This window comes from Callospermophilus lateralis, chromosome 7 (assembly GCF_048772815.1).
Source record: "Callospermophilus lateralis isolate mCalLat2 chromosome 7, mCalLat2.hap1, whole genome shotgun sequence".
Taxonomy (NCBI): Eukaryota; Metazoa; Chordata; class Mammalia; order Rodentia; family Sciuridae; genus Callospermophilus; species Callospermophilus lateralis.
Genome location: NC_135311.1, coordinates 11,872,213 through 11,893,600, shown reverse-complemented (window position 1 = coordinate 11,893,600; position 21,388 = coordinate 11,872,213). Strand labels below are relative to the sequence as shown.

General features: G+C 46.1%; 1 protein-coding gene across 1 annotated transcript; it reads right to left on the bottom strand.

Annotated features, from left to right (window-relative positions):
• Positions 1-10,390: 10,390 nt before the first annotated feature.
• Dusp23 (dual specificity phosphatase 23) lies at positions 10,391-12,333 on the bottom strand. Its single transcript, XM_076861669.1, has 2 exons — positions 11,955-12,333; positions 10,391-10,785 (listed from the first exon to the last, which is right to left on the bottom strand). Exons 1-2 carry the CDS (start codon positions 12,219-12,221, stop codon positions 10,600-10,602), a joined length of 453 nt encoding a protein of 150 aa, XP_076717784.1. The 5' UTR covers positions 12,222-12,333; the 3' UTR covers positions 10,391-10,599.
• Between the last annotated feature and the right edge of the window lie 9,055 nt (positions 12,334-21,388).

Sequence of the window (21,388 nt, the reverse complement as noted above, 5' to 3'; positions counted from 1 at the left end):
GTGGTGACTGTGGAAGGAGACATGTCACTTGTCCAGCCAGCTGCCACTGGACAGACTGCTATGAGGAAGAGCAGGTACTGGTTGATGCAGTACCCTGAGGGACGGAGGTGCCATCTGTTCTGCCTATCGTCACTGCACCTTCCCTGTAAGCATTTCTCAGTGAAGTCTTCTGTCTCTTCTGCCATCTCTGGGTATTTTCTCTGGTCTCTTAGCAACCGTCTCACTGCCCTGGCACAACTGTGCTTTGCACTTGACAGTTCCTCTGCTTAGAACCCCAAGGTCACTCCATTGCCCTGCCTTTCCTTAGAGCAAGGCCTCATTTGTGGGGTCCTGCGTGCCTGGGCCCTGCCGGTCCCTGGCCTGGTCTGAGGCCACGCACCTCTCCTACCAAGTTCCTGCTGATCTTTCTTCTCTGCTAATATGGGAAGCACCTTTCTTTCCTGGGTCTTTATTGACTCTTCCTGTGCCTCACAGGCTCTGCCCCATCTACCATCCCCCTTTATCTTTTTTAAAAGAAAGGATAAGGAATCAAAAACGGATACCAGACAACATAAGGGACATCCAGGTATCTGCCACCTGGCATTAGCACTAGTCTAACTTTTTGTCAGATTTGCTCGAGGTCTTTGTTCCCCTTGAATAAATAAGATACTCACAAGCAACATGTATGCTTTCTCCTCAATTCTCTTCTCCTCCCCGTCTTCCCAGAAGTGACCCTTTGTTAGTTACCCTTCTCGTGTCTGTCTTCATACACACTGTGTGTGTGCCCACCAGCAGTGCCTAGCGTTGTTTGGCGTTCCCACAGTTTCCTGTAAGTGGTATCTTAGGAGACTTTGCACTGTGCGGCTTGCGAGGTGGCTCCAAACACACGTGGCGTCGCATCCCCACTGTGGCATAGTCTTCCACTGACTTCAGATGTCTGACTCTATTCATTTTCTTCTCCTAATGACGGATGATGATGTCAGTTTTGATTTTTGGCCATTGCGAATAATGTGGCAAAGAACATTTGTATGCATTTCCTTGGGCGTGTGTTTTGAGTTTCTCTAGGGTGAAAACCTCAAAAAACAGAATTTCTGAATAATAGAGTATGTGTCTCTTCAACTTTACTAGACAGCGCCAGATTTCTCTTTAAAGTGGTTGAACAAATTTCCTCCAGTACTTGAGCGTGGGTGAGTTTCCCTGGCTCCACACTCTCCCTCCGAGTGGTAGAGCTGGTTCGGGCGCCAGGGGGCGGGAGCAGCTCGCTGGCACTTGGGACAGCAGCCGTGTGACTCGACTCCGCTCCTGTCTTCCTCCTAGTGGTCGCATTCACTGGCCGGGAAGGTGGAGATCGGGATCTCAGAGACCCTACAGGGCAGGCTGCAGCCTCTGGATGCTGGCAAGAGTGAGGCCTAATCCTTCCCATGCCCAGCTGTTTGCTAAAATCTGAGAGCAATTCAAAACAGAAACTTCCCCATCAGGAACTAAGACTGAAAAGGACCTGTATTGCTAAAATAAACATTTGAATGCTTAAAATGCAAAATACACAGGGCCAGCCTCTTCACACATCTATTTGTTGTGATGTTTTCTTTAAGAAATAAAGCGATCCTTTCCAGTCTGTCTCCCCTTTTAGGAAGCAGCTGAAATCCTGAGATTGGTGGGTGTCCAAACTACTTATTTTTATCACAAATGTAAGTCTCCCAAATCAATTTATAGTATGTATTCTTTTTAAATTCTGGGTTATGGTTTGGGTGTGAGGTGTCTCCCGAAAGCTCATGTGTGAATCTGTGAAATGATTAGATGTGTAACCTAATCTGTGGATTAATCCACCTGATGTATTAATAATTTGAAAGGATTACTGGCCTGGGTGGAGACTGTAGGCAGGCAGGTTGTGGCTGGAAGAAGTAGGTAGGTCACTGCTGTTTGCCTTTGGGGATTCCATCTTGTCCCTGGCCCCTCTGTGTCTCCCTCTGCTTCTTGGCTACCTGTGGTTGGCAGTTTCCCTCTGCCATGCCCTTTCCCATGATGTTCTGCCTCAGCTCATGCCCACACTAATGCAGAAACTGACCATGGACTGAATTTCTGAAACGTGTGCCCCACATAAACTTTTCTAAGATGTTCTTGTTGGGTATTTTACCCACAGTGACAAAAAGCTGGCTAATACATTCTATATCTAATATTCTGCATGTTTCTTTCCTACCTATCTAAAATCATTTCTAAAACACATTCATGTGGATGTTGGTATCTCCAGTGTAGTGTTTTTAGAGTCTCCTAAAAATGTCTTTTTAGACTGTTTTCAGTTTTGGGCCATTTAAACAATGGTGAATATATATTCCTAGAGGGTAGAGATTTTTGTCTTTTGCTTATGCTCAATTTTCAACCTCTGGAATTGTGTCTGGCATCTACTAGGTGCTCAATGAATACGTACTGAGTGAATGAATACATGAATAGTTTCGAACGTGTCTCTAAGTTACTCAAATGCAGAATTTGTCCAGAAACATCCATATGCATGTGAAGTGACTGGATTTGGGGGCAAACTCCTTCTCCAAGGGCAGTTTGAGAGCTCCAGTTTCCCTTTGGCCTTGCTGATATTAGCATTTTGAGTTTGTAGTGCACAGCACTGCTGTATGTTAAATCATATGTCATTATTGTTTTAATTTGTAGTTTCCTAATTCATTTCTGATTTTTCCTTACCTGGGATTCTCCTTGACATCCTTGTGGCTCCCAGATCATTAAATGAACAGAAGTAGGTTGGGGTGGGATGAAGATCAATCTAAAGGTGCAGCTGACTCTTACAGGGGCCTGGAGCTCTGCATGCATCCCCAGCCTGTTTCTCCCTGGAGAGATTTGAGCACATATACCAAGAAAAATCTGGGATCCTCAGGGTGGAAGAACACACTGTGGAGAGCCAGAGTCGTCCTCTCTGCCCAATTCCACCCTGAGCTTTGAAGGCCTCTGTGGCGGTCTATCGGGGGCTCCCTGGGTACCTGGGCTGTTCTGTCAATCTCTAGGTCTTCAGTTGAAGAGTGCCAGATGGGAGGTCCCCAGGTAAGGTGCTCTGGCTTTGCAGCCTCCATTTGGCTTCTCCATTCTGACTGAGACCCTGTGCATTCCCCTGGAGGAAGCAGTCTCTGTGGAGTCTCCAGCAGGCCACTCCTTGGTTACATAACACCCTCCACTAACAGGAAATGATCTACTTGGTCTGTTTGGCTTCTCTGCCATCCACAAAAGGACTACTGTTTGGAGAAGAGAAAACTGGTTTGGAGGCAAGGGGCTAGAGGGGGAGAGAAGTGCAACTGAGGGAGAAGGTTTGAAATCCTGGCACAACAAGGAGGAATACTAAAACACTGGACTGAATGTGGCCCCGGGGGTTGCCACCTCCATGATGTTTGAGCCTGGTGAACTGGCATATGGCAACAGCCTGATTGACAGCGCGACACCAGTGAATCAGACAGAGCAGTGGGTGTGCAGAAGCCAGTGCCAACTGCCATCTGAAAGACATATTTCTAGCACGTAGAGATGACACTCACTTGAGATCCTTTCCCATTTGAAAAGCATTAAAAAATCATAACCTGCAAGCCCAGAGGGTGAGCACTCTGACTTAACAACCCTTTTACTTTCTTTTGCAAAGCATTAAAGTCATTAACTTCCAGCAAGAGGGAAAAGCAAGGTTCTTACTTAACTCTTATCATCTGAAAAGTCTTAAAAACCAGCAGCAGTGAGACCTCGTCTCTCTTCGACAATGTTAAGTCATAAAGCACCATACTGCAGCCAAGTAATGGGGCCATTCTGTCGGAATGGGACTAAAGAAAAATTCCATCTGGTGACATGTCCTCACTCAGAAAACTGTGGTGACCTCACACTGATGAACAGGTATGGTGCTTCCCCTTTGCCAAAGGTTAACTGCCCTTTAACCTTACCGTGTTCTCTGCTCCCCACTGGATGAGGTCATTTCATTTATACCGATTGACTCCCCATACATTTTTCTCCTCTCACCGGCACCCATTCATCCTGCTCTAAGCTTCCTGGATGGATTCTGTACCTACCACATCACACTGGTATTTTTAACAGCACCCAACATCTGTATATCTCTTTAGGTTATCCAACTACACCCTCCATAGCTCCTTGAAAAATTCAACTTTTAAAACCATATGAGGCTCACTCTTGTCTCTTTCATCACTATGGCATTTTGCTTAAATATTTATGCATTGCATATTTTCCCATTGTACATGCTCATTTTTGCATTTATTCTTTAGAGTAATGTGTATCATGTATTCCTCCACTGGATTTTCTATCTCCTAGATTAATTTTTTCTTCCCATTTATTATGTGAAAATAAACAGGTTAATTTATGTTTATTAAGCACCCATGTGCCAGGCATCATGCTAGAGGTAGGGACACAGTCTTAAGACTCTAGCAGGAGAGAGAGATGTTAAATGACTGGAGGAGTCATTATAGGTGAACAAAGACAGGTGTTTTGGGAATACGTGGGGGCTGTTGGAAACCTTTCCCTGAGAAAGTGTAAACTGAGACTATTAGGAGTAAATAAAAGCTGGGTATTAGGCAAAAATCAGCGGAACATGCCAGACAAAGGGAGTAGCAGGTGCTCAGATTGTCACATGCACAGAATGCAAAGTATCCGGCAGTGTGGAGTCAAGGTTAATCCAGCAGTCCTGTGTTGCCCAAACCCTACACATTCTGTGAACTCTTGGACTGTCCTCCCTGATAGAATATCTGCATATACCTGGGATCTTGGGCTGGCCAGATGGTTCAGCCTAGCAATGTGATTTATGGGGAACACCTGTTTCTACTTGCCTAGGCTGCTTTGGGCCATGTTGTTACTGTTTGATCTCTGTTGGGGTTGGACACTGAGTGGCTAAGGTCAATCATTCACATGCTGCATGCTTATGTGATTGACCCCCAATAAAAACTCTGGATAGTAAGGTTCAAGGGAACATTCTTGGTTGGCAATATTTTGGATGTGTTGGTCACATGCTGTTGCTGGGAGAACGCAGTCCTGTCCTTGTGATTCCACTGGGAGAGGATGACGGAAAGCCGGTATCTGGTTTCTTCTGGAATCTGCTCTGTGTTCCTTTGACCTGCTCCAGATTTTACTCTGCATTCTTCCGCTGCAGTAGACCACAAGCAAGAGCAAAATGGCTTTTCTGTGTTCTGGGTCCTAGTGATTCACTTGACATGAGAGTGGTCGAGTAGAAAGAACCAAGGCTGTGAGAGAGGGGAGCATCTGGGGCGAGAGAGGAAAGAACTGGATTCTTTAGGTCCTTGTGGATCATGGTAAAGAAAGGCATGGTTCCACTCGTGGGCTTGATCCCACTGTGGCTACCTCACTTAATTCTATTCCGCAACTCTGTGTCGAGTCCTGCCCCAGCTCAATCTCATTCAGAATGCCTACAGAAAACATGCAAATAAACACATTTTCTTCAGGTGGGGAGGGGGGAATGAAGGAGATGAGCAGTGTCACTCATGGGATGATTGCACTGATTGTTATTTTCCTTAGAGCCGCTGGATTTGGAGCAGAGCCAACTATGTAATGTATATTAGTACAGAGGAGACGGTGTGGTTATTATAAGAGGTGCGGGGAAAATTCCAGAACTGTTTGCCATACCCAATGCCACAGTGTGAAAATTTAGAGGTGATATCACTAATTTGTTTCGTGATCCCATATCCACGGTGACAGAATAAGTCAAGGGAAAAATAGGGTGAGACAGTGGTTGAAGCCATTTTAGCAATTTATTGGCACAAAGGACTCAGTTATCAAGGTTGCAAATAAGTCATCAACTTCAGGCATGGACATGCACCAAATTGTTTCTCAAATTTTTGCTTGCTTGGACAAGCATGCTTTCTCAGGAGTATGCCTTGAATCCATAATAGCTGGAGAAAATCTGGGAGGTAATGGAAGATGTGCTTATGTAACTCATTTCTAAATCAACGGGGGACTATATTTTTGATGGTGTTAGAGGCTTGAGGCAGGAGCCTGTTTGGGACGGTGACAGTGACAGTGATAGGCAAACTCCCAAGTCAGAGCTGTGCTGATGAATAGCTGGGCAGCAGTCCGGGAAGCCGTGCGGATCAGAGGGCTCCACGGCAGTCCCCTGAGCCCAAATGCCTCCATTCTGGGGGACACTGGATGCTGCTATATATTTTCTAATTACAACCCGGTGTCTCCGCTCTGCTCTCAAGAGGGAAGGCGGTTTATTGTTAGCTCCAACTATGAATCTTGTTCTCTGTGACTTTTGAGTTCAGTTACTTAAACTCGCTAGGTCTCAGTTTACTTCTCTATGCATTGGTTGTTGTAACAGTTCTTTGTTCAGAGGGTTAAAAGTTTTATTTTCTGAGGAGTGAATGAGGTAATGCCTATAAAGCAGTTGGCACAGTGCCTCACCTGCATTAACGGGTCAGATGACAACAACGAAACCAGAACAGGTATTAGGGTTTTTAATAAATCATCAGATATAAGAAGACATTTTCAGGGCTGCATGCCAGTCAACACACGCCTCAAGACTATCATGCTGAGTGAGGACATCTGCATGCTCTGAATTAGGTGATAGTGGATGTGACAGGACTACCCCACGGAAATGTCACTATTTTGGCCTTCAGGGCTCAGGATGCATTTTAAATAGCAGCCCGTAATTCAGGTGCTGTTGACTTCATTGCCAGGTGCAGGGTTGTTCCCTGGCCTCCTGAGAAGATGAAGTGATTGGTCCCTGGAGGGGACTGGATAAGATGGCCCATGAGGCTAAGCTCTGAGGATGAATCTAGAATCTTCGATGTCCCTGGAACCAGGGGAGTCTTGGCAGGTGGATGTCTGATCCACGAAGCACGAGCCCTGGGCTCATGAGACCCTTTAGGTTTGTATCCCAGCTCCTTCAATGCAAGTGTGGGTTTTGGCATATCATTCATCTCCCTAAATCTGTTACCTCATCTATAAAAATGAGAAAATACCTGGCTTGCAGTACTGTTGCAAGGATCAAATAATACAAAGCAACACATGTAGACCACCAGCTCCATGGTAAGTGCTTCGTAAGCGATGGTGATTATGATCATATAAGCAAACAAATATGGTCATGACCAAGTGTCAAATGCACCAGTGGAAACGGCCATTGTTTTGTGACACAATGATCCTGTGAGACCAGGAAGAACGGCAGGATACAGGTAGCGGAAGGTTTGACTTGAAGCTTGGCAAATGGGCGCAAATCATTCTGAGAAACAGTTTATGGTCTGTCCCAGGTTCATCACTGCCCTGGGGAGACATGATTTTGGGGAGAATGGGTGGGTAGAGGTGAGGGTGTGCACAAGAAGCAGATCTCCTCAACCAGGGGGAGGGGAGGGACGTGGACAGGATTCCTGCATGTTATGAATGGCTGTAAGGGTCAAGCTGACCGAGTCCAGCTCCAAGGGAGGCATGCACCTGCATGTATGATCGGGCCTATGTCCTCACTCTAGCCCTCTCTGGTGCAGAACATCTGCATGCTCTAAATTAGGTGATAGCGAATGTGACAGAATTGCCCCACAGTAGTTTCACCATTTTGGCCTTCGGTGCTCAGGCTGTGCATTGGGACACACGGGCTGTGGGGCAGTCATAGAACTAAGAACCCAGAAGCACAAGGGCATCCTGCCCAGATGGGACATCCTGTGGGGGAAGTAGAGGTGGGAGAACCAGCTAGGGTGGAATCCTCAAGGGTGTGTCTGGTTCTCCTCCCATCCTGACACCAGTTGTTTCTGTACATAAACAGCTTCCTGGGAAAGGAACCTTAGAAATGATTTAGGATGGAGTCCATTGTTCCTAACAAGGAACAATGATTTCTGGACAGAAAAACTTCCATTCAGCACAGAACCTTGAATGATCATGTACCAGATGATAAATATGAATGGAACTTTAAAAAACAGGGGTGGGTGTTGTTGTCTTAGTGATGCTCACTAGCAATTTATTGAGACTAGAACCCTCCTGAATATAGAAAGTTAGTCGTGTCTATCACCATGTTGGAAATGTGGCCTGGGCAAGGCTGAGGGACTGGGGATGACTGCCAGAGGTGATTGGAGAGGGAATGGTGTATGAGTCGACCCTCCTAAGACGTGTGCATCCACAGAGAGATGCCTGAGTCTGCTCCCTCTTCTACTCCCATAGGAAAGGACAGCGGATGACAGAAGCGGCTGCTGATTGGTCTGATGCAGTGGTTCTCACTGGGGCAGATTTTATTCAACCAGAAAACATTTGGCAATGTCTATCTAGAGACATCTTTGGTTGTCACGACTGGTGGGTTACTGGCCAGGAATGCTGCTAAGCATCCTCTAGTGCACAGCTTCCCACAATAGAGAATTTCTAGCCCCAAATATCAGTGGTGCTGAGACTGGGGAACTCAGGTCTGATGTTATACAAATGTGCTTTTTAGATGGCGGAGGGTTGGTTCTCATGCCCATCATCTCAGTGTAGGATTAAATGGGGATGGGTCTTGGCTAATCTGTCATCCCTCACTGGTGGACCAACACGGAAGAGGAGGTGATGAGAAGGTAAGGAAATCTGGGGGAGGAATGGGTGCAAATGGAGCATCAGGCCAACCTCTCAAGGGCAGAGTTTTTCATTGCGGAGTCAACTCTTACTTATTTAAAAAGCGATTTCCTTAAGCACATAATTATATGTTTATTTCCCTAAGGAACTCTTGAGGCAGAGGAGACCTGCTTAAATTATGGGGAGGGAGGCTGCACACAGGGCTTTAATGGGGTTAGAAAAATTTTCTGTCTCCTTCAAAGGCGGTTTGGGAGGAAGGGAAGGGCAGATTCCGCTCCAGTGCAGATGATGCAGGGAAGATGGAGCCAAAGAGGAAAGGAGGGGCAGAGACCATGAGGGTTATCTCAGAATGGATCAAAGGGGTCCAGCAAGTGGACCAGTCATGACTTTTTCTGCTCTGCCACCTTCACAGGAAAGCAAGCCTGTGAGCACCCACACGTACCCATATTCATCCTTTTGGAGGAGGCTTTGGTTTGCATCAAGACTCAGGATGCAGCATGCTGTCGGGGCAGGAGAGGGCGGGAGCCAGTGCCATTTCTCCTTCCTCCCTTACACCCTGAGTGCATGGGACTGTGGGTTTCTCTTCTTTGGGTGAGTATCCTCACCTGTGTGGGCAAGGTGGAGACTAAGAAAATAAAGTGGAGGAATTAAACCCTTGGATTTAACATACAGAAGAAAACTGGTGTGTGTGAGTGTGTGCGTGTGTGCATCTTATAGTTTTTCTCTTGGTGAGATTTCAGCTGATATACTTTCTGTGCAAGGGTGTGTTGGATAATGCTGAGTTAGGTGCGTGGTAGTGAGAAGGAGAAATAGTGAAGAGAGGTGGCTTAGTCCTGCTCTAGTCTAGGCTACAAGGGATAGGATCTGGGGGCAGGGGGACCTTGACTACTCTCTCCCCTGTGTCTCACAGACTTGGAAATAATAGGCATGGTTTCCAGTATCTAGAAACTGCTTTGATTGGGCTCTATCTGTGCCCATCTTCTCAGGAGCTGAGAGCTTCTGAGAGCAAGACTCATGCCTCATTCTGCTGGGAGCCTCCACATCTAACAGGGCCTGGTACCTGCAGATACTCCATATGTACTTCATGATGAATTTTACCTTATTCAGTCCAGCCTGCCACAGTAGAAGAGAGAACAGGGGTTCAAGCAGTTATTATAGTAAAAAGTGTCCAATCTGGTTAATGTATACTACTCATCCCATCTCTTAGAAGTCAAGTGTGGCATTGATAGCAGGATGGGGTCCAAAAGAGGAGAAATGAAGATAACATCTGAGAAACATGATCAAGATTCATAGCCCCAGAGCTCTTTATTTATCAAATATCCACTGTGCATATTCACCCAAACTGCTTGTTCTAGCATTCAGTGACCTGAGGTTGGGGCAGCATGATGGGCTACAAGTCCCATAGGAGCTGAGCAACACCCGAGGCTGGAAGAAAACGCCAACTCCAGGGGAGATGGAGATAGTGACCATCTATAAACAGGACATCCAGGCCTGCTTTGCTCTGAGAAGGGCCAAGCTGACATATGGGGGGCAGGTTGGCCTGGACTGAGAGGTTGTATCAACAGAGGCGCTTCTTGCCTGTGAATGTGAGAGACCTGGGGATACTGGGAAGCTGGGCTGCCAGGAATTTGCATCCTTTCATTGACCAGTTCCCTGGAAACCATAGCCAATATCACAGGGAATGGACATACAGCATTTCAGCATCTTTAAGAAGATGTGTGTTGCAGTCCTGGCCCATCCTTCTACTTTCTAAAAGTGTGACCTTAGGCCTGAGCTTTAGCTACCTCATCCAAAGAACAGGGGGGGATCTTTGCCTTTCTTACCCTGCAGGGCTAGCATGAAGTTCAAATAAGTGAGAGCGCTTGGTCAAGTGCTATGCAGGGTGAGCTGGTTCTGATAAGTTATTTATTCAAGGAAGCAGCACACTTCTTCCCCTTTCAATGGGGCCCCAGCCACCCTGTCAATCAGGACCTGCCTTGAGGAAGGGAGATTTCAGTTCAGTGGGAGCTAAATGAAGCCAGAGGGCTCAATACTTAGTCCACTTCCCTTTGTCCCTGACCCCATTATCCACATAGGGCAGGAGAGTGCTGAGACCCCTTATTTAGTTCTCTGGTAGAACTGGAAGACTGCTTTCTCTTGCTCGTAGGTCTCGATGGAGCCAGGTCGCAGGCGCCGGACTTCCGCGATGGCATCTCCCGCAGCCAAGCCTCGCTCCTTCACCAGGTAACAGGCCAGCATGGTGCCAGTGCGCCCAAATCCCAGGGCACAGTGCACTGCCACAGCCTGTGAAGAGCGAGCTCTATGGGGTGGTGTTTGATGTCTTCCCCAATACTTTCCTGCCCCCGTTGAGTAGGACCCTTCTCCCTCTAAGTCTCAGACCCTCTGTGAGCAAGAAGAGACATCAAAGTTATCATGGAAGGGTGTCCTTGTACCTGGGTGGCTCTGAAGTGGCTGGTTCCAGAGATGGGCTCCTTACCTGCTTCTCTATACCCCTCTGCCTATGTTGTCCAACACAGAAGCCACTAGCCACGGGTGGCTACTGAATACTTGAAATGTGGCCAGTCCAAATTGAGATGGGATATAAAACATATATCAGGGTTTGAAGATGCAGCAGGAAAACGAATAGAAATATTATTTTATTTAGATTATATTTTGAGATAATATTTTTGACTTACTGGGTCAATGTTAACAAAATTAATATCACCTGCTTTATTTTCCTTTTTTTTTTTTTTGGCAGTATTGGGGATTGAACCCAGAGGTGCGCTATTCCTGAGTTATATCCCCAGCCCTTCAAATATTTATACTGAGGCAGCGGCTCACTAAGTTGCCAAGGCTGGTCTCGAACTTGAGATCCTCCTGCCTTAAGCCTCCTGAGTAGCTGGGAACATTTTTTTGCAACTTAGTGAGATCCGATCTCAAAAATAAAAAAAAAAATATCTAAAGTATTGGAGATGTAGCTCAGTGGTAGAATGTATCTGGGTTCAATCTGCAGCACTGCAAAATGAATGCATAAACATATTAATAAACAAATAAATAGCAGATGAAATTAATTTTGGTAATATTAGCCCAGTAAATAAAAATACATTTTAATAATGTGGATGCTAGAACATTTAAAATTACAGATGTGTCTCCATTATATTTGGACAGCACTGTTCTAAAAAAGGGCAAACTGTGCTAGCTTCAACCCCCACGAATCCCACGGAGGCTCATCATTCTCCTTCTCCCCTCCCCAGAGTGACTGGTTCCTGGCGACTTCTCTGTCCTCCAGGGCAGTTCACACCACTCGGCTCTCTTCACCCCTCCCATTTAGGCCCTGCCCCTCGCAGCCTGGCTTTTTGTCGGATTGCGGCGGGAGTCTCCGGGCCCCGCGGTCTTACCCGTCCATCTCTAGCTCCGCCCTCGTCCCCAGCAGACCGCTTCCCTCCCTGCGCTGACCCTGCCCCCCCACTGACCTCTCCCCGGCCGTTGGCCTCGTCCACGATCTTCACGAAGCGGTCGATTTGGTCCGGGGCCGGCGGGCAGAAGTCTGGGATGCGAAATCGGTGCAGCGTGAGGTCCGGACAGCTGTCGCTGTGGGGGGGCCCGCGCTCCGTTAGGGACACCAGGTGCCGCACGCCCGAGTCCAACAGGAACTGGTAGTGGGCGGGGAGCCGCGGCAGCGCCAGCCCCGCCAGCCGGCCCGGGAGCACCCAGGAAAAGTTGGGGGGCTGCACGCCCATCGCTGGGGAAGGGCACAGGGCAGCGGGTCACCAGGGGCTGCGCCGGCCCTTCTGGCTCCGCCCTCTTGTCGCGAGCCCTCTAGGGACCCAGTAACCCGCCACCTGCCGGGAACTAGCGCCAGGAGGGGCCACGTGGTCCGTGGGGCACCGCCCCCCGGTGACGTTGCCCTCTGCGGAGGAGGATTGGCCCAGCCGCGGGGGCGGGGGCTGGACTGCTAACCCGGCTCCTCCCGTCCGCGCAGCGGCCCAGACGGAGCAGAGCATTTGCGAGTTGGGTGTTCAGCAACGGCGGGCTCGCTGCAGCCGTGCGCAACGATCAAGGAGAAAACTCAGTGGGCTGGGGTGGGGGCCCAGTGGTGGAGCGCTTGCCTGGGGTGAGGTCCTGGGTTCGAACCTCGGCACCGCAAATAACTAAATAAGTAAAAAAAAATCCATTGACAACTACGTGCATATAAAAAGAAGAAAACTGGAACAAATTAATTGCTTTCTGGAAATGAAGCAACCCGGGGTCAGGCTCTGCTGCTCCCTGGTGGTGCTTTGGGGTTACTGCACCGCTGGCTACCTGCCCCTGCCTCCTTAAGGACGCGATACCTCGACTTACTTTCCCTTTTATTATGATTAATTTTGTTTTATTAGTGCATCATAGTTATATATAATAGTTGGGTTCATTTTGACAAAGTCGTACATGTACGGAATTTAATATACTCCATGCACTCCCCGTACCCTCCCCGCTTTCCTTCTCCTCCCTCTCCCCATTTTCCTTCCTGATGGGTGCTTTATAGATGCACGTGAAGGTGGAATTCACTCTGGTTTATCTGTACATGCACATAGCGTAATTTCGTCAAATTCATTCTGCATTTTCTCCCTTTTCCCGTCCCTCCTCCCTCCCTCTCAATCTCCTTTTACTCCACTGATCTTCCCTATATCTATATTATATCCGACCCCCCTTCCCCTTTTCTCTCTCTAGCTTCTGCATATGAGAAAACGTTCAAATTTTGATTTTCTGGGTCTGGTTTATTTCACTTAGCATGATATGCTCCAGTTCCATCCATGGGACTTAGTTTCTTTATAGCACATGCTCAAGGGTTTAAGAGATGACACATCGACTTCTGGGCTGGGGAGGACTCACTGCTCCAATGACTGATGAGTCATTGTCAGAGACTTTTTGGAACTCTTCCAGTAAAAGGGAATTAACTCAAGGGTGGCTGGGCTGCCAAGTGACACTCTGAAATCTTACCCAGGGCAATATAGTAATAATAACAACAGCCAGGAACATAAGAATTAATATTTATTGAGCATTTACTATGTGACAAGTACTTGCCTAAGCTTTAGGTATCTTCACTCATTTAGTTGCCACAATTTTAAGTGATCTAATTAGCCCCATTTTACAGAGGAGAAAACAAAGGCACTGTGAGATTAAGGAAGATGACCAGTATAGAATATTTAAAAACACAGTACTGCTTTCTAAAATGAAGCAGAAAATATGTCCTTTTCATATAATCCATCCAAACACACCTCCAAACATTATCTGGTTTAAATACCTGTGGGTTTTCTTAAGTTTGATTCAGAATCCATATTGCTTCATATTTTAAGGTTTCCAGGGACCTTGGGCAGACCAAAGATTATCAGTGTTGTTCTTATGGGGTGGTGACCTACATCTGAACATGGTATCTCAGCTAGCATCTGAACAGTTTATATTTTCATTTGAATGCTGGGCTTCTAATGATGCAGACTACCCATAAATATGAAAAAGTTAATCCACTTTTAATTTGCTCACGTACCAGGCCCTGTGCCAGTTGCTTTCTGGAAGAAGCACACAGGGACGGTATGTGTACATATTCTTTGTGTATGAATAACTTGAGGCTTAGAGACGTTGGTTAACTTGGCCAAGGACACGTTGATCCAAGCCCAGGGTACTTGGCCATGGAAATGTACTTCCCGCCCTCTGCCCCCGCCTATGCTTGACACACACATTTGACCAGTTAGTCCTCTGGCTCTGGCAAAATGAAAAGGATTTCTCCTTCCCCAAAGTTCAAAGTTTGCTGTGACTCAGTGGAAAATACACTTCACCATTTATCGGGACAACCACTCTCTCAGGTTCCAGGAGCTGCCGGATCTCCCCTTTTCTCTCCTTCCATACAGTCAGGGCCTGATTAAGCCCTTCCTGTTTGCACTCCCATTTCCTACAAAACTCCCTACCAATCTTTCTAGCCTGCCCAATTCATTCATTTTCCTCCTTCCCCCTGTGGCCTGTGCTCCCGTGCCCCTCCTTGCCCCCTTGATATCCAGCTCAAACTCTGTCTTCTCCAGAGGAAAGCCATTTTTTGGGGGGAGGAGGGGGAGATGGGGGGACAGAGATTCTCTTTTTCCCTGTCCTGCAGACAATTATCTTCCATCTTATGTGACTCTTTGTGGTGCTAGAAACACCGCCACCCATCTGCCAGTGCCTCCCTACAGAAAGGCCAGTTAGCACCCAGTTTAGGAATTCTTTCCTCCTCTTTCCAATACACCCCTGGGTACATCCCAGAGTCCCTGTCGGAACTATGTCCCATGGTCAGGTTCCCATTTAACTTTTTCCTTCGCCCTGGGGAGTCTTAAACTTTAAGGAAAACGCTCTTTGATCATTTCATGTCCAGGACCTTGGCAGCTAACAATGTATTATATATGTCACACCCATATATAACACGACCTCCTTACCCTCTCTCCTCTGCGTAGGGTCACCTGACCCTCAGGAAGGTTTAGACTCTCTATCCCACCTTGTCTTGTATAAAGGTCCTCCCAGGATGGTATTATTTCACTGGTGGTCGGGGGGCGGTTAGCTGCTTGCACAGGAGACAAAACTTCTCCGCACATCTTTTAGTTCCCCCATCCAGTGTGGAGCCTGATACATAGTGCTCAAAAATGTTAAATAACAAATGAGTAGGAAATAAGAAAGTAAGTAGAGTGCATTGGCAAGACTGTGAATGTACATTTCTGAGTGTGAATGTGCGTCTCGAGCACAACGTGGTTCCTTTTGATTGCATGAGTTCAAGGACTGTGTTAAGTATCGGGCAGCGCCTCTTTGAGGTGTGCATTTTAACATGTCAGTATGATCCTGGCTGAGACCAGTTACTTTGTAAAAAGGGATAAATAAGCCTTTTAAATTTAATTTAATTTGTTTTAAATCAAGCATTGCTCCATGGTGTGTATATGTAGGACGGCCTGTGTCTCTGTGTGTATGTGAATGTGTTGGGGGACATATTCCTGGAGAACAATTTGTTGACACTGACGATGGGTTTAGTAATAAGCTTAAGTGATTTCTCTGACTTCAAGGAATTCACAACATATTTGGAGGGAGGGGATTTAGACTCAGATATAATTATTCCCGGAACATATAATAAGGACTAACTTGCTCATCAAAGCAATTGTCACTATCTGGAAATCAGATAATATATATTAAAAAGCTAATTGTGCAGTAAAAAATAACAAGCATGAAAAGAAGTCAGTAGGGGGAAAGATAAACTTGGGTTGGAAAGATCAGAAGTCTTCTGAAGATGGGATCTTCATTTCCCACTTTGTTCTCTGTCCGTTGAAAAGCTCAATGGAACAGTTTTGGGGCTTTCTTAGCTTCCCCTTCACCAGCCGATAAGAATGTTCTGACCTAGTCCTGGTTCATGTTGAGGTCCCCGTTCTCTGACAGGTTTGAGATGAAGTTAGACGCAAGGGCCGCCTTTCTCCAGATAGGACCCTGTGTCCAAGGTGGAGGATTGCTTCAATCTGGGTTCCTGTGGACCTTGGACTAGAGTCAGAATTCTGTGTTCTGCATGTTCTGATTTTTCTGTGTCTAAACACATTTCCCTGGGGCCCAAATAATCTGGAAATTAGACATAAGGAGAAGGAATGGAACCTCAAAGTTGGCTCCCAGTGAGCATCTCATGTGTTTCCCACACGGATAGGGCCAGATTCTGTAACCAGTAGGGTATCATAGATATAATAGCATATGACTTCCTAGGTTGGGTCATAAAAGACTTTGGTTTTTATATCTTGTTCTCTCTTGGGAAGAGCTGCCATGGAAAACTCTCGGGAGGAAGCCACCTTCCATGTTGTGCAGACATGGAGAAATCTCTGCAGCGAGGAACTGAACGAAGCTTCTTTCCAACAGTCAGTGGTGCGTTAACTATTTTAGCAGTGGATCCTTTAGCCCCATCAAGATTTTTAGATGACGGGCGCAACATCTTGTTTACAATGATAATGTCATGGATTCCCAGAGCCAGAACAACTCAGCTAAGCTTTTCCTGAGTTCCTTTCTCCCAGAAATGGTGAGATAACACACACTTTTTGTTTTAAGCGATCAATTTTTGGGGTAATTTGTTATGTAGCAATAGGTATCTAATGCAGATAAAAATATCCAGTTTGAAGGAAAGAAGAGAAATAAAACTCAATACACTCAAGAAGTGAAATAAAACACAGACGAGTTTAATTTAACCAGAAGGAGTTACACTATAAGCAATGATGGTCAGAGTGTGGGCATGAGTGTGTGCGTGTGTGGTGTTTATGTGTGTTTGTTGGAGTGTTGTGATAGGTCAATGCAAATTTTCCACATCTGGAAAACCTTGCTATGTAGAGGAACCAACCAGTGTAATTTCAGTATGAGTTTTCTTTCTTCTTTTCTTTTTGTGTGTGTATGGTGTTGGAGGTAAAGATCTATATGGAATTCCATATGGTTAGCAAAGATACACAGATTATTTAATAACTGGTCATGGACTAGGAAGAGAACGATTAGAACACAGTCTTTACCAATCAGAACGGTGTCTATGAAGGATTAATGGAGCTCCCTCGTCTGTTGGATGCACGTTGGCCTTGGGTGTAGAGGTTCTGAAATGGGATGGGTGTGGCCAGATCACCTTGGGCATTTTAATATAGGTCTTTCCACAAGATGGCACTGATAGCTTTTTGTTGTTTCCCTCTCTCTTTTTCTATCTTGTTGAAAAGTGTGTGATTTGTCTATGGTTACAGAACGTTCCATAACAGATCTCACAATTACTAGTTGATTTTTTTTTTTTTTTTTTTTTTTTGGTACTTTTCACAATTTCACCTTTAGGGCACTTACAATCATTCCGGGAGTGCACTGAAACTGTTAGCTCGGATGTCAGGTGCTGCTCCTTTCCACCAGATGTTATCATTATGAGAGCTGGAGATGGGGAAGGAGTTGGAGATCAGGTTTTGATTTCTGAAAAGGCAGGGGAGAGCAGAATGGGGGGGGGCACTCAGGTGAAGACTCTCCTACTTCTCTTCATGTTGTCCTGAGCTCAGATGAGTCACAGCCCAACTGGCACTTTGATTTCAGCCTGTTCAGACCCCAAGCAGAGGATCCAGCAAACCTGTAACTGAACTTCTTACCCACAAGACTGTGACATAATAAATGGATATTTCTTTAGCCACGGTTTGTGGCAATTTGTTATGCATCAATAGAAAACGTTTCCAGATGCCCTTATATACCGGCTTTATTTTCTTATCTTTAATATGCTGGTTACAATTGTAGGCCCCAAATCGCCATATTATTTCCCATCTCTTTGCTTTGTCTTCAGTTTTCTAATCTCTAAAACAATAGAATACGTAGGTTTGTTTTCGAGTGCAGAGGAAAAACAAAAACAAAAAAAGAATCTGTGAAGCTCAGAGCTTGTCAGTTTCTTTTAGCCAACTTCCCAAACTCCTAGCTGTTCCCCCAATCGTTTTTTTGACCAGTGCTTCTGGAGGTATGATCTACAATTGGCATCACGTGGGAACATGTGAGAAATGCAAGATCTCAGAGCCCATCCCAGACCCGTGGGTTCCTCAGGTGGTTTGTATGCCCACCAACATCTGAGAAGTTCTCAGGTAAGACTGGGAACCCCACAGCTCTTTTTCCTCTTCTTCTTGATGGTCATTGGTAGCACCCCAAACATGGCCTGGTCACAGAGCTATGACCTGGAGATCCCCAGGTGTCTTCTCTCTGGAGCTGAGATGCTTTGGCTGAGCGGGACTGTGGCAGAAGAGCCCATCAGTAGAGGGAGAGGTCTGAAAACCACCTAATTGGCCTGGATGGAAGCCCAAGGACAATTAGAAACACCTAACCGTCCCTGATTAGAACAATCTATTGGCTTTATCTACTGGTTAGAGGGATGTCCAAGAAAAATACACGTAAATGTACATGTGCCTTTCCTGTTTTTGTTCCAAGGAAGGGCTTGGTTCCTTTGTTTCCTTTCTGGAGGAATGCTCGAAATGTCACTCCCTACTCTTTCCACCTTTTCCAGGCATAGCAGAAACTGCCCTGGTCATTGTCCTCCATTGTAAGTGCCTCCATCTTCCCTGCTGTTTGGGGGAAAGAGGAAGGAGCCGCAGACGGCCTCCTGCCACACCATCTTCTCCTCTCCTGCTCCATAGCTGACCTTCTCACCCAGTTGCCATCCTTCCAGAATTTTTCCAGGACTGCTCACCTCTGGGGATCTCTGGTCTGGTCCCCTCCATTCCGGCCTCTCCCCATTTCTCCTCTGTGCAGCCCTGTGGACTTCACAGAGCACAGATCTTACTTTTCCAGTTCTTTTGTACTCCTTATTGTCTTTAAGAGAAAACCCTTGTGGGTTTGTGTTTATGGGCTGGCATGCAAAGCCCTCTGGGTTGACGTCTTACTTTTCTTGTCAGCCTCATCTCTTTCCTCTGCAACAATACATGTCCCCATCACACTGAGCAACATCAGGGTTGTCTGATAAACAGAGCTGTATCACACACCTTTGCCCATGCAGTGCCCTCACCTGCCCTATGCTTATCTTTTTTTTAAAAAAAGATTTATTTTTTAGTTGTAGGTAGACACACAATATCTTTATTTCATTTTTTTTTTAATGTGCTGAGGATTGAACCCAGTGCCCCATGCGTGCTAGGCAAGCTTTCTACCACTGAACCACAACCCCAGCCCCGTGTGCTTATCTTTAGCTTCCAGAAATATCTCACCTTCCTCAAGGTACACTGTGGGACCAAAATACTTTTAGGAAGACTTCTCTGCTCTCTTACATATATGTTTTGTGATTCTGTTTTGAGGTTCCATAATATTGCTATTGGAATATGTATTCTATTACATATCTAAAACATTCAAAGCTCTTATTTCAGTATTATACAAATAATATATGTTTGTTGCAAAAGCATGAAGATACATTTACATAAAAAAATGGCATCACGTGGGAACATGTGAGAAATGCAAAATCTCAGAGCCCATCCCAGACCCGTGGGTTCCTCAGGTGGTTTGTATGCACACCAACATCTGAGAAGTTCTCGGGTAAGACTGGGAACCCCTCAGCTCTTTTTCCTCTTCTTCTTGATGGTCATTGGTAGCACCCCAAATATGGCCTGGTCACAGGCCATGGCATTGAATTAGGAAAAAAGAAGTGCTCTGTGTTTTTCAGGTATGGAGGAAAGCAGGATAGAAACACAAGGTCCACCTGCTGGATGTGCTGCTTAGCCAAAGTCCTAGGTGATATGTGGGAGACCAACCTTGCATGTGACTGAATCATACTCCCCAGCTGGGTGCTGAGGTGCTTGGTCACAGAAAAGTGGCAGAGCTTTCCCCACCCTTCTTGGGTTCGAGGGTCGGTGTCTTGTGCATGGGTGTGTCTTGCTACAGCCCCATGGGTGAAGCTACGCTCACCTGTTCCTTTGTAATATAACCGCTTGCCCTGTTTAGGATAGAATCTTCCATGGAAGTCCCTTGTATGTGTCCCCTTCTCTTACTGTGCCCTTGGGTGTGGCCTACCCAGGTGTCAGTCAACCTGCTGACAGTGGACATCATGAAGATAGACTCAGCCCCCTGAAACCTGACCCCTTGCCTCATTTAAATAGCTTCTCCTCAATAAAAGGGGTCAGCGCATGCTCTCACTCTCTCTTCCTGCGGACCCTTAAGGTCAGAGGAGCTGTCACAGTGACCCCAGAGAAAAAGGTCTTTGTGTCTCTTGTGTGGTTATTTTGCACAGCCCAGTTAGCCCAGTTCAACTGGAGTGACCCCTGAGCCTTTTAGTTGTGAGAACAGAAACCCGGCCGTGATCTTAGCCTGCAATGCTTAAATGATGAGCTCTGAAAGGCCTTATCTGGGAGCTAGTCTACTGTAAATCTCAAGAACTTCTGCAGAATTCTCACCAATGATCTCAGTCCGCAGCACTAGTGGGGGGAGTTCTCAAGAAATTCACCTGGATGCTCTTTTGACCTTCTTCTCTGAGATCTCCCATGAGTGTCTCTTATGGGCACTCAAAATACACGGTGAAGGGGATTTTTGGAAGTATTGCACTGAGCATCTTCTCTGTGGTGCAGAGAACTTAGAGATTAATGGCACTGATGGTAAATTTATGGGAGACCATTCACCTAAAGATAACCACGTTTTGGTACACCACCTTTCAATGTATCTGTGTGTATGTGTGCATATATATATGAATAATGTACATATAAAACTCCCTTTAATGTGCTCTCTCTGTCTATATAGCTATATACATCTCTCCCCTCTGGATCCTGGAAGGTTTAATGAACTTGCTTTTCAACTTTTGAGAGCCAGGATTCCTAGCACTCACTTGATGACACCCTGGAGTGTCTTCATTTATCTCAGGGGGTGCCTTGAAATTCACAAAACAAGATTAATTTAAATTCATTTTCATTTAAAAAAGTAAACAGACATTATATAGTAATTACAGGTACAAGTGTGTGTGTTGAAATCAAACTAATAAATGCTTGCCTTAGAGAGAAATCAAGAGGATGGGGGTGGGGTTGGAAGGGACTATAAAGGTGGGTTAGTCTGAATCTTTTCTAAAACATCCCTGCTCTCCCCTGACTTCCAGGTTGGTGTTTTCCCCAAACTAATCGTGTCTCTCGAACTGGGAGTTAGAAATGTTGTAAATGAAAGCTCCCAATACGCAGGTCTGTCTTCTCTACCTCCAACAGTGCCTGGCGTATGGCAGACCCTCAGGAAATGTGTTTTGATTGGTTCTGTGTTGGGGCAGGATGTAGTGGTGGTGACTGGGAAAGGTACCGACACAGGAGAGTCCCAGCTTTGCAAGATTGGGCGACATGACATATCTGCAGAGATAGAGGTGCAGGTAGTAATCTAGTTGAGTTACAGGAGAATATAGAGTCCAAGGGGAGACAACCCAGGGGAGAAGGACATGGGCTGAGAG

What these genes read in the sequence shown, in the direction of transcription:
- Dusp23 (XM_076861669.1), bottom strand. Translation starts at nt 12,221, where the DNA reads ATGGGCGTGCAGCCCCCCAACTTTTCCTGGGTGCTCCCGGGCCGGCTG. An exon ending in AGGCCAACGGCCGGGGAGAG is followed by an intron (nt 10,786 to 11,954) that starts GTCAGTGGGGGG and finishes CGCTCTTCACAG; the next exon opens with GCTGTGGCAGTGCACTGTGC.